A 14,603-nucleotide genomic window follows, 5' to 3' on the forward strand; every position below is an offset into this window, starting at 1 on the left:
GCAGGAGGCCTCCAAACCAGACATTAGGTTCTGAAACAGATAGGTGGCAATGTTGGATTGGCAAGCCAAAGCACATTTCCTATTGAAGAATTCTTTTATACTTAGCAATAATCTTTGACACACAGAACAGTTATGTCAGCTCCTTTTACAGTAATTATTTTTCTCTGAAAATTTTAACATTAATTCACCTCCTGCAGTGGGTTTCAAATATGTAATACTTATGTCAATGAGAAAATCTACTGCTGTGGATATATTACACAACACTTTCCCCCCTTGATAAGTTGTCAAATATTTTCACTAAAATAACTACACTTATGACAATTGTTTCTGGAAGCAGATTAAACTATCTTATTTTAAAATAATGTATCTCAGTACAACTATATCCTTATGTATATGGTGAGATTGAATTAGGCAACTGCTAAGGTTTGCAGTAATTATGGATTGAAGCAACAGAATGTTCAAAATTAGTTGGGACTGGACCTAAATAACACTTATAGAGAAAATAAATTACATTATGTTCTAATAGCACAGGTTTTGCACATTGAGAATAATTTCTCTGTGAAATAGACTCACCTTTATAACTCTTAATATTAGAAAGATAAACTATATGAAGTGTGAGCTAAATACCTCTACATAATGGGGTATTCGGTTATGTGTGTGTGTATGTATATGTGTATGTGTGTGTGTGTATGTATATGTGTATATGTATATGTGTGTATGTATGTGTGTGTGTATGTATGTATGTATGTATGTGTGTGTGTGTATATATATATATATATATATATATATATATATATATATATATATATATATATATATATATGTTTTTTTATTTGTGCTGATAAATAAATAAAGGACAAATAAAAAAAAACACAAATATAACAAAGGCAACAGTAAAAATATTGGGTTTCTGTCGTGATGGACTCTTGTGACGAGCCGAAGGACAGATGATGGAAGCAGTTAGCTTCCTCCCATAATTGGGGCTTACCAGGGGTTGTAAAAATCTAATATATATATATATATATATATATATATATATATATATATATATATATATATATATATATATATATATATATATATATGTTTTATTTGTGCTGATAAATATACACAAATATAACAAAGGCAACAGTAAAAATATTGGGTTTCTGTCGTGATGGACTCTTGTGATGAGCCGATTGACAGAATGGAAGCAGTTAGCTTCCTCCCATAATTGGGGCATACCAGGGGTTGTGACTTTATATATATATACGAATATATATATAAAGAGATTTTCTTGGCAACGTTTCGCCGAGGTCTCACTCGTCATCTTGAGGCTGGTGTTTTGGCCTTAAAGCATGATCGGAGCTGCCGTCCCTCTACAAACCTTGGTGGGTGGGTGTGGAGTGCTGGCCCTATTTCAGCAAGTGGATTGATTGGATGTGTGGCTGTATCATGATGCCAAGTGAGACCTTGCCGAAACGTTGCCAAGACAATCTCAATCTTACATGGGAAAAGACCTGAATACAACAAGACTAGCATACCTACACCCGTGAAAATCTACGAAAACAAATATCTTACCTCTATGTGGACCAGTTCATCAGATCCTATGAGACACTTGAAGTCCGAAGAGCCACCATCTTATGTGACCTCACATTCCTATGCAACTGCTAAGACAAAAGCCTGATCCCTACATGCTTCCAACTAATATTCCATTCTAAAACTTCAGCCACCAAAAGGATCCTGAAAAGAACTGAATTAGCCCTAATCAGAAACAAACTCCTCAGGAAAAGATTCCTACTAGACCAAATCAACTGGGACCTACTCACTCTTCACCTCAAACTCAGCAACAAAATCCACCCAGCACTCTGGGACAAATCCAAACAACTAGCCCTCTAGAGAGCCGAAACAGAAACCTCCTACAAGACAGACAAACGCACCAACAAACTCCACAGACTAGAAAAACAACAGAAGCCCAACCCCCTCCACAGCAACTCATGAAACAAACAGTACACAACATATCAGACAGAACCTTCACCACAGCTGAAACCAATGTCCTTTCCAGAGGATTCAACTTTGCAGTCGCCCCTAAACGCATCCCCACTGAAGACATCATATGCGGAATTGAAGCTACACTCACCAAAATCAACCCAGATGAAACCAATAAAATCAGACTTGCAGTCAGCAATGTCCTTTGCGCCAGTAATCCACCCAGAAGCAACTTACAGCAAGAAGAAGAAAAAGCACTCACCAACCTGAGGAAAGACAACAACATAATCATTCTCCCAGCAGACAAAGGTAACGCCACAGTGGTGATGAACACGTCTAACTACCAAGCTAAACTATCCAACCTACTCCACGCCCCCACTTACAAACCTCTAAACACAGACCCCACCACCCACCTGGAATTAAACCACCAAATCCAAAATAAAAGCCTCTCCCATCAGTGAAGAGATCCAGCAAAGAATCATCCCCAGAGAGAAATCTTCCAGATGCCCCAAACTCTATGTCCTCCCCAAGATACACAAAGAAGGAACACCACTCAGACCCATAGTCAGCTCCATAGGCTCACCTCTACAGAATCTTGCCAAATTCCTCGCCAAATAACTTCAACCCTATGCAGAATCCATTACCTCACACGTACAAAACTCACCCCATTTCATAGAAACAATAAAGAAACAAAACCTACAATCCAGCGATCTACTCATGAGCTTCGATATCATATCGCTCTTCACCAAGGGCCTATTAAAGAAGCCTTGACAGCTATCCAGAACAAACACAACCCCCCCTAAACAGATCCTGGACCAACCACTGCCTAACCAACATATACTTCATCCATAATGGACAAAGATACAAACAGAGAGAAGGAACACCCATGGGATCACCCCTCTCACCCGTCATCACAAACCTATACATGGAACATTTTGAAACTAACGCCTTAGATAAATCTGAACACAAACCCAAACTCTGGCTTAGATACATTGCTGACACTTTCGTGATTTGGCCACATGGGAAAGAAAAACTGGACAACTTCCTCACACATCTCAACAGCCTATACCCCAAAATACAATTCACTACTTAAACACACAATCCCATCACTACCCTGCACAGATCAACTCTGTAGCCAAGACCCTCATCTCCAGAACCAAATGCCTAGCTGACAAAGACCACCTGAAAACTGAATTACACACTCTCACAAACGTATTAATCTCAAACGGATTCCAAAGAAAAACAATTACCAACCTAATCCAAAGGGAGACTCCTCCCAAAAATCAAGACACAGAACAGGACAACGGCATCGCCCTCATCCTTTACATCAAAAGCACCACAGATAAAATCAGCAAAATTCTCCACAAACAAAATATCAAGACAGCCTTCAACACTGACCAAAAAATAGCCAACATTTTAAGAAACCCCAAAGACAAAATCCAGCTAGAAAACCAAGGAATCTACAAAATACCATGCAAAATCTGCCCGGCAACATACATAGGACAAACGAACAGGAGAATAAATGCACGCATTGCAGAACATAAGAACGCAGTAAGAGAAAAAAAGAAAAAAACTTCCTCCCTTTTCCAGCACTTTAAAGCTACAGGACATGAAATTAATTTTTAAGGAACCAGGTTAATCTCCAAAACTGAACACTTCAACAAGAGAATAATTATGGGGGCTTCCTGGGAGGAGCTTGCTGGTGGAGGCAGCAAAAAATCAGCTGCCTCCGAATTCCTGGCTACGTACCTGTTTAGAGGATCTTCCATCTGACGTCTTATCAGGTTTTCTTATCCTTCAGGCAAGAAGGAAAGAAGAAACTGTTTTGCTGGCAAATGCTCTTCGATTTTTGCAGCTTTTGTGCTTGCAAGGAAAGGGGGGCTAGCCCAAGGCAGAACGGCTGTCCGTGCTGGGAACTTCAAACTGCCTTGTGCAGGACAAAGTAGGTCTCTCCCACTCTGCTCAAAGTTTTGTTTGATTTATTCTTATCACGAGCTGGACCCGTTTACTGTGGACAATAATTGCTTATCAACATTTTAGCTTCTTTTCTTTTTCTCCTCCGAAAAATTATTTACTCAGAGGCTTCTAAAATGGCGCCGAGCAGGCTGGTTTCTCCGGTAATAACGAACACTTTTTGCTAATCCTCACAAGAATTCAAAACAAAAGAGATTGCTTATCATTTGTTTTGGTTTCACAATAGAAGAATTTTACTCCTTCATTAACCTTGCTTATTTGGAAGTTAAATGGTGATGAATCTGCTGAATGGTCTTGTTACAATGTTTACTCACTGAAAGTTTTGCCAAGCCTTAAACTTCAAAATAAAAGCCTCTTTACTTAAAGCTGCATATTCAGGCAAAAGAGTTTTATTAACTGCAGGCAGATAAATTTTGAAATGGCCTCAAAACCAAATATTAACTTGAAGTCGTCACCCTCTACTTCCAGGGGCACATCCTCAGTGCCTGGCACAAAGCTGCAGCCTCCGCTTCCTACACCCCCTGCTGGGGATGTGTTAACGAAAGAATTTTTCCTGAGTAATCTAAGCGAGGCTCTTAATGCACAGACAATTAAAATGGAAGATAAGTTTAGAGATAATAGAGAGGTGGTAAAGCAGGAGAGAAAAGAGGAAATAAAAGAAATGAAAGAAGAAATTAAAAGTGAAATAAAAGGACTTAAACAGGAGCTGTATGAGAAATTTGATGCTAAGGTTGATAAAATTAGAGATGACATGCTGAGTCTTGTAACTGTATTAACAGAACATATTTCTGGAGTGGAAGATACTCTAGAGGTTCTTAATGATGCCAATGCTAACTTGACATTGAAAACAGAGGTGGTGGAACAAAAAGTGGAAAATGCTGAAAAAGAAATTATTATGATACAGTACCGACAAATGGAGTTCGCATTAAGAGTAAGGGGGCTGCGTGAGGAGAAACAGGAGAACCTGAAACAGATCCTATCGGAAGCTTTTGACCGCCTGATGGGAAGACCAGGGACCAATCAAGACTGGCAAATTGACAAAGCTTACCGCGTTAACTCCTGGCTGGCAAAGCAGAAGCAGCTTCCTCGAGACATCGTTATATATTTTACTACAAGAGAGTTTAGAAATATGGTACTGCAAGCATCTTATAACACTAAGCTTCAAATTGGCGGTCAAGACCTGGTTGTTTTGAAAGAGATACCACCTCAAATGTTAAGAGCCAGGAGAGACTACGCTTTTTTGGTTGAAGAACTCAGAAATCGTCAGATACAGTATAGATGGGATGCACCATTTGGCATCATATTTACATTTGATAAGCAAAGGTACCGCCTCAACTCTGTATGGAAAGCCCAAGATTTTTATTATAATATATTGAAGGCCGGACACCCTGCACCATCTGGACCTAGAGAAAGACCACAAGAAGGACAGGATAGACAGCAAACTACACAACCACCAGACAAGATGGAGCATCTTTCTTCTCTAGAAGTGCAAGGTGCTATGGAACCAAGACTTAGCCGCATGACTACTAGACGTATGGAGAAACAAGCTAAAAAGCAACAGCATCAACAATCATCGGCCATCGATCAAGGATCTACAACAACAAATCTGGAAGCAATGGGAGGAGCTAGACCTAAGGTTAAACAGGCCGTGCAGGAAGCTCTAAAAATGCTTCAACCAACCAAAGATGACAACTAAGATTTTAACATGGAATGTCAACGGACTGAACTCTCCACAGAAGAGGAAGAAAATATTTCATTATCTCAAACAGTTTAAGAACGATGTAATTTGTTTGCAAGAAACTCATATCAAGTCAACTGATCAAAAATATTTGATCAACTCAAAACTTGGTCAACATTTTGCAGCTTCTGCTATGGAAAAGAAGAATGGTATAGTTGTATACTTAAGAAAAGATATGAAAGCTGAATTAATAGAAGCAGATCCCTTCGGAAGATATATTGCTTTAGACTTAATCTTAGAAGGGAAAAAGACATTACTTTTGGGAATTTATGCTCCCAATCAACAGCAAGATAGATTCTATAGAAATCTTCATGCTAAATTAGTACAGTGGGACTATAGTTCCTGTATACTATTGGGTGACTGGAATGGAGTGATAGACACTAAGAGAGATAAGAAGATTTCCCGCCTAAATACCAAGATGCGAGCAAAGTTACCCAAATCTTTCTTTGACATTATGGATGATTTTGAATTGAGAGATATTTGGCGAGAAAAAAATGCAGAGGAATGTGACTTCACTTTCTTCTCGGACAGGCATCAATCCCTCTCAAGGATTGATTTTATTCTAACCACTAATGATTTGCTTTCTAGGGTCAAGAAAACAAAGATTGCAGCTAGGGTCCTTTCGGACCACAACCCAGTTTGGATGGAGTTGGGAAGGGTAGTGCAGGCAAGAAGGTCTTGGAGATTGAATGAAAACTTATTTAGATATGAAAAGTATATTAATGATTGTAAAAAATTACTATCTGAATATTTTGTTTTGAATATGAATAAGGGTACATCTATGGAATTTGTATGGGACGCAAGCAAAGCGTATATGAGAGGAGTTTTGATGAATATAAATAAAACACATAGAAATAAGCAAGGGTTAAAACGAACAGAACTGGAAGAGGAAATTAAGAGAAAAGAGCTGGAGTTAACAATGAACCCAGACGATACAAAGGTTAAGGAAGCTATTAACATATTAAAATCTCAATTTGACATGTTGATCTCTGACCAGGTGGCTACTAATCTATTATATGCAAAACACAATACTTTTTGTAATGCAAACAAACCTGGCAGATGGTTAGCTTATCAGATTAGGAAAAAAAGGAAAACTCGAAATATATCTAAACTGATTTACAGAGGGAAGGAGGTATTTCAACAGGAAGAGATTCAAAAGGTTTTCTGGGAATTTTTTACAGAACTGTATAAAGGGGATAAAATTAATGGTTTAGACATAGACAAATATTTAGACAAAGAGAAAATACCTTCAGTTAGAGAAGAACACAGGCAAAAATTGAATCAACCAATAACCTCGGAGGAAATCCTGCAGGTAACTAAGCAATTAAAGTCAGGGAAAGCACCAGGTACAGATGGCTTGACAGCGGTTTACTATAAAAACTTACAGTTAGAAATGGTAGAACCTCTTAGAGAATTATTTAATATGATTCAAACGGAAGGTAAAGTCCCTCCATCTTGGAAGACAGCGTTTATATCTTTGATACCCAAAGAAGATCAAGATACTACTCAACCCAAAAATTATAGACCTATTTCATTACTGAATGTAGATTATAAAATTTTTACTAAAATATTAGCAAATAGGTTAATGTTGGTCACTCAACAATTGATACATACGGACCAAACAGGTTTTATACAAGGGAGGCAGATGAAAAGTAATGTTAGATTAATTATTAATGCATTAGAATATTTGGGAAAGAACACCCAATCCCTGCTGCGTTTATATTTTTGGATGCTGAGAAGGCCTTTGATCGAGTTAACTGGCAATTTCTGTTGAAGATACTGCAAAAAATGCAGATAGGAGATAATTTTTTACAGTCAATTAAAGCAATATACCAACAGCAAACAGCACAAATCATAGTCAATGGAAGTCTAACAGACTCTTTTCAAATTGGAAAAGGTACAAGACAGGGCTGTCCTTTGTCCCCATTATTGTTTATTATAACTTTGGAAGTATTGTTGAATAAAATACGGGGCTTGGATGGTTTAAAAGGGATCAAGATTAGGCAGCAAGAATATAGAGTCCGCGCTTTTGCGGATGATTTGGTCATAATATTGGAACAACCGCAGGAATCTAGTATGGTTTTAATGAATATGATTAATCAATATGGTCAAGTGTCGGGCTTTAAAATAAACTTAGGAAAAACCAAAATATTAGCTATAAATATGAATATTAAACAAAAGGAAGAATTAGGAGTGATGCTAGGATGTGAGGTAGTTAAAAAAGTCAAATATCTTGGAGTTAACATTTTAACTTCAAATGGGAAATTATATAAGCATAATTATGAACCACTTTGGCATAGCATACAGACAGAGATGAAAAAATGGGAGAAATTGCACTTATCTTTGCTGGGTAGGATAGCGGCAGTGAAAATGAACATTTTACCAAAATTTTTATTTCTCTTCCAAATGTTACCTATACTTAAAAAAGATGCGAACCTTTTAGAATGGCAGAAGGGTATCAACAAATTTGTGTGGGCAGGAAAGAAGCCGAGGGTAAAGATGAAAATAATGCAAGATGTACGTGAGAGAGGAGGATTGAAACTACCTAATTTAAAACTATATTATGATGCAGTGGTATTATCTGTAATTAGTGATTGGATTCACTTAACCAATGATAGAATATTGAACATTGAGGGACATGATCTGGTATTTGGTTGGCATGCTTACCTGTTATTCAACAAAAAATTGGATAAGAACTTTAAAAGTCATATTTTAAGAAATGCTTTATTGCGGGTCTGGAAGAAATACCAATATAAATTAAATGACAAGATACCCATGTGGGCAATTCCTAGACACGCAATTGAAAATATGAATACAGCACAAAAACAGGACAGAATTACCTACAGACAGCTTCTTACCTCGGAAAGGGGGGTATTACAATTAAAATCTTTAGAGGTATTAAAAGAGGAGAAGGTAGTTCAAACATGGTTCCAGTATGGGCAATTACAGGCTAGGTGGAAAATAGATCAAAAAATTGGTTTTATTCAAGTTGAGGATAATCTGCTTAAACAAATAAGAGATCAAAGCTTAATGCATATAAAGAGGATATATAATGTATTAATACAGATGGATTCGGAAACAGAATTAGTTAAAGATTGTATGATAAAATGGGCTCAAAATATTGAGGAACCAATAATGTTGGATACATGGGAAAGAATCTGGGTAAGAAATGTGAAATTTACACAAGCTCAAAATCTGAGAGAAAATTTTTACAAGATGTTCTATAGATGGCATTTAGATCCTAAAAAGTTGGCTTCTATGTATCCGAATGTACAGCCTAAATGTTGGAGGTGTGGTTCTCTCGATGCTACATATTATCATATATGGTGGACCTGCCAAAAGGTTAAGGCATTTTGGATAAAAATATGGTGGGTCATGCAAAATGTTTTTAAAAGAAGGATAAAGTTTAGTCCTCAGTTATTTTTACTAGGTATATGTACTGACTTTACAGTGGTAGAGACCAATTTGATTCTGCACCTGATAACTGCAGCAAGACTGTTGGTGGCGCAATATTGGAAGAAGGAAGACTTGCCTACAATTCAAGAATGGACATTGAAAGTAACAAACTTAGCTGAAATGGCTAAAATATCGGCATATCTCAAAGATCATTCAAATGAGAGATATAAACGAGACTGGAAAAAATGGATTGACTATATACAAAATAAATACGGGACTAAGAAATTCCAGTTAGCCTATGCTTAAGATCAGAAATGATTTAAACTGTTAAAAGTCAGTTCAGTAAGAAGAAGCTAAGGTCAATCTAGAATGTCATTAATTTCTTTATTTCTTTTTTCTCAATAGATTTTAGACTGTGTTAGTTAAAAATCCATACCGTGTACGGGTTCTGGGAAGTCGGGGGGGGGAAGGAGGAGGGGGGGTGGGGGGGTGGAGGGAGGGAGGGGTACACACATCAAAAAAAAATTGTACTTCAATGTCTTAATGATTGACAAATGATGACATATTTGTGTTTTTTTTAAAGAAAAATAAAAAAGTTCTGTTAAAAAAAAAACAAAAAAAAAAAAACAAGAGAATAATTATGGAAGCTATCAAAATAGAGAAACACCCCCAAAACATGAATAATCATGATGATACCTTCCCTCTACCAGACATCTGGAAACTAGCCCTAGTCAACAAATGATCCCCACCCACCACCCAGGCCGTTACAACACGAAACAACAACGGACCCACCGCCAGCACCAATCAGCACCAATCTACCAATCATGATACAGCCACACATTGAATTAATCCAAGGTTTGTAGAGGGACGGCAATCCAAATAATGCTTTAAGGCCAAAACATCAGCCTGAAGATGACAAGTGAGACCTCACCGAAATGTTGCCAAGACAATCTCAATCTTACATGGGAAAAGACCTGAATACAACAAGACCAGCATGTGTGTGTGTGTGTGTGTGTATGTATATGTATATGATGTATATGAATATGATGTATATGTATATGATGTATATGTATATGTATATGTATATCGTGACCCGAAAAATGCGTGCACGACAAAAGCGCGCCGACAAAACCGTGGTGTGAAAACCACGACGTCATTAACGCGCCGACAACAGCGTGCCGACAGAAGCGCGATTTAAGTTAAGGTAAGGGTTAGAGTCAGGGTCAGGTTTAGGGTTAGGGTTAGGGTTAGGGTTAGGGTCAGGTTTAGGGTTAGGGTCAGGGTCAGGTTTAGGGTTAGGGTTAGGGTTAGAGCGCGCTTCTGTCGGCATGCTGTTGTCGGCACGTTTCAGCGCTCATTCGTCGGCGTGGTTTAGAACTCACGGTTTTGTCAGTGGGGTTTTGTCGGGCGCCCTTTTGTCGGTGAACCTATGTATATGTATATACATATGCATATGCATATACATATACATACATACACACACATACACATATATACAATATATATATATATGCATACATACATACATACATACACACACACATACACACACACACACACACACACACACACACACACACACACATTTCTGTTCCTTCATATGGTGAAAGCAAAATAAATCAGAATTTAAATTGAGCCTAAAGTACAATTGGTGGAATTTGAATGTAGATGTTGTGAATTTTTAAAGCATACCATTGAGTCTGAAAATTAAATGTAGCCAGCATATGACTAAACAATCAATCCACAAGACTAGAAGTCAAAAAAGCTTTGTAAATAGTAATCTGTTTGATAGCCTCATTAAATATCTAAATAGCATTTTCTATGCAGTTTACTGCTTTTCAGAACATTCTCTGCAGCTGCTAAAGCGTGCTTTATTTTTAAAAAATGTAACAGAAATGGTTCTGCAAACACTGGACTTGAACTGTTCATCTGTTGGCAGCATAAATGAAATCACAAACAGATTTGTACGGATTATCTATAAAGTAGTAATTTATCTTGTAAGGATTTTATGATATTTTGTTCTTTTACAATGTGTAAACATCTTTCTTTTGTAGGGAAGAAAGGGTTGTTTAGAATACTTCTTCTATTTTGCTCTTGGGGAAGAATCAGCACTGTGGAAGGCTTACACAATGTAATAATCAGGAAGCCTGACAAGAATGGGACTGTTTTTCTCTAGTGAGAGCGACATCAATCTACTGGCTCCATTTAAACAGAACTAAACTCATTCTCTGCTAGTGAATAAAATGTAATGACATTTTCTGAACTAAATCTGTGACCTCCTGTAATTTTAGATGGTTGAAACTGTCATTCATAGAATGATGACATACTTTATTGCTTGGGAAGTCAGCTGGTAGATGGAAATTATAGAGATTAGCTCCAAATTCCAACACTGATATTTAAAATTCTACACTTCCAGATTCTTATATTTGATGCTGAGAAAGAATTTAGAGTCTTCAGGGGTTGTTGCTGGGCCTGAGCTCCTTAAGAGCTCCTTAATTATGCCAATTATGCCAATCATGTAAAAAAAAAAAACTACTGAAAATCAAACATTTGGATTATACTCTACTATCCTATTTTGAGATGTTTTATTTGCAGCTAGATGTATCATGCCAGAAATTTATTTGGAATCATACTTATTCAGGAACTAATACTAGTCTATAGCACATTCGAATTAAATATAAGTAATGCAATTATGGCTAGGCATATAGAGTATCTTGTAATTTATTTTGTTATATTTGCCTATGAGTGTGAACCAATGTTCTGGAATTCATATTGTAAGATTTAAGGGAATAAATAATTCTTTTCAAACCACATTTACCATAATCATCACCATTTCTCTTATTATATTTAATAGTTTTTATTTCCTGCCAGCAATTTTAAAACAACACATCTTTTCAACAAGGCTGATTTTCTGGTTATATATGCCTTCTCTTGATAACTTAATTTATGGTGCTTGTAGCTGCTTTTCTTTTTACTATAAATACACCAGATTACTCCCATCATTTCCCTGTGCTCCCTTTTTATGAATTTTTGATGAAATACACTTCTGTATTTCCAAAAGCTATTAATGTTTTTTATTGGAAAGGGCAGTTTGTAGTAATTCCACACATGCCTTCTGTCTTTTAGATGCATGTCTAGACTGACAGCTCTCAATCATTAGGGTCATTTTATTCATTTTTAGTTTACTGATATGGGCATTTCTCTGACACAATCCATAGATTCCATTACCAGATCACCTGAACTTCTGAGACAGATGTGAATCTCAAAAAAATAATCCTATCATTGCTTTGAAGCTTGGCATGTTCTGGCTGTAGCAATGTGAGCTTATGGTTACATCGCATTTTGTAGTTTAAAAGTAATGTTATGTCAATAGCCTTTCATTCCACTGATTTATGTGATTATTGCATCAGAGGAGGGCAAGAGGCCACCAGGACCATCTTATAAATGACTCCCTTAAACTGAAACTAACAGAGAGAATAGGGTGATCTGTTTTCTGGCTCTGTCTCCAAACGTCAAGCCATACAGATGAGATAATGGTATCACACAAATAGAGATCACATCTGTGCAAGAATGACTTACATAGCAATATGTATATAAAATTTGTCTTCTATTAAATCAGATCATTGGTCTATGTAGCCTGACACTAATTAGCAGCTGCTATCCATTAGTATAATCCAATTGGTTCATGAAGGAATCAATGTAAAACTGTCTGAAGTGTTTCACTTTTCACACAATGGGGACTGAATTCAGGATTACATGGGTTCTACTATGGTAGAGAAAAATTAGCACCTGGTTAAGCCTGGAAAATTTGTGAACATGTGAAACGACTTTGAGAAGACATTAAACTAAAAGCAATGATGTAATTTCTGTCAAATTGTCTTGGGTTGGCAATTAAATCTTTCTTGGGCCTTATGCTTCTAGTAAATATATCTGATCTCTTTTTCCTGGATCAGTAAACATAACAACACAAGGTTTCTAAAATGTACTGACACTGGGGAAGCTCATTTTTTTGTCCCAACTTTGTTCTGTAAAGCATTTCCATTTGACAGTGATAGGAGACTTATATTAAACAATGATAGGAAAACTATAACCACAATGAATATCTGTCTTATTACCCCCTTTGTCCCAATGTCACAGCACATCTCTGTTTTGCTCCATTTTATTCCATTCATCTTTTGCACCATCAGACTGCATGGATATATGTTAGACAATTTTGGATACTTAAACGTCTGGTGAATGTAAATAAATGGCGAGTGTTTTACATTTAAACTTTTTTTTTACAATACAATGCCTCTTAAAAAAGAAAGTTAATTTATGTAGAATATGAGAATAAAAATGGTTACCTGTCGCTTCCACCATTCCTTCTAGGATCACAACTATTTCTAATTCCTCTTTGGGCAACTGAGTTTTGGAAATCTCCCAGAAAGGACTCTGTTGGTTTATTTCATGGCTGATGATCAGTGGTGAAACCAAAAACAGTCGATCATCCCCAGTATAATAACCTACATTGATATCTGTTTGATTGAGAGGTATAAATTCCCCCTCCTTTGTCTGTTTCGATTTGATCAGCTTGGCTCGTATTGATGCTTCCACAATGTGTGAATTTCTAAGATCCCCAACTCGAAACATCAAACACAGCTTTCCATCCCGCATAGAAATTACAGCATTGGTAGAAAACACCAGAGTTTCTGCTCTCTTCTTGGGCTGTGATATTTTTACAAACATGCAGCCAACCATGAAAGCATTCACAATAGACCCTAAAACAGACTGAACTAAAAGCAGGATAATTCCTTCAGGACATTTGTCTGTGATAACCCGATAACCATACCCAATTGTAGTTTCTGTCTCTATGGAGAATAAAAAGGCTGAGACAAATCCATTGAGGTTGCTAACGCAGGGTGTCCATTTCTTATCTCCTATGTGCTCCATATCTCCTCGGATGTAAGCAATTAGCCACCAGATGAATCCAAAGAACAACCAAGTCACAGTATAAACCAAGACAAATATAAAAAGGTTGAATCTCCACTTGAGGTCGACCAAGGTAGTGAAGATATCGGTCAAATAGCGATAAGTCTCTCTCACGTTTCCATGGTGGACGTTGCATTTTCCGTCTTTCCTAACATACCTCTGGATTTTTCTTTTGGCATCCTCTTTGCTTAAATGCTTTGGCAGATCTTCTCTGGCCTGTTTGGGCAACTTGGGTGGATGAATTGTAACAGGGCTTTCCACGTCCTGCTCCATTAAGTCTCCTTCCAGCACATTAGCTATTATTTTAAAAAAAAGAAAGAGAGAAAATAAATAGGAATAGTGACAATGCAAATAAGATTTGCAATATCAGTTACATGAAGCATCTGAGATATTTTTGAACACCACTAGAAAATTACTGGAACTTACCATTTGTTACTAATAGAAAGAACAGGTGTTATCTGTATTATTTGAAATAATCTCTTACTTTTACTTTGTATAAGTAGGATAATTTAATATTCATAAAAACTGTTTAAATTGCATTTATATGCAAATGTTCTTA

The 14,603-nt window shown here is 36.9% G+C and overlaps 1 protein-coding gene across 1 annotated transcript in view; it reads right to left on the bottom strand.

The window, feature by feature from the left end:
* The window catches only part of KCNJ6 (potassium inwardly rectifying channel subfamily J member 6), a 35,553-nt gene extending 21,221 nt beyond the window's left edge, over positions 1-14,332 (bottom strand). The window contains exon 1 of the mRNA XM_032220064.1: positions 13,420-14,332. Within this exon, the coding sequence (XP_032075955.1) occupies positions 13,420-14,317 (898 nt within the window). The 5' untranslated portion in view covers positions 14,318-14,332. The remainder of the gene's footprint in view (positions 1-13,419) is intronic.
* Positions 14,333-14,603: the final 271 nt, after the last annotated feature.

The sequence above is a fragment of the Thamnophis elegans genome, chromosome 6, assembly GCF_009769535.1.
Source record: "Thamnophis elegans isolate rThaEle1 chromosome 6, rThaEle1.pri, whole genome shotgun sequence".
Lineage (NCBI taxonomy): Eukaryota > Metazoa > Chordata > Lepidosauria > Squamata > Colubridae > Thamnophis > Thamnophis elegans.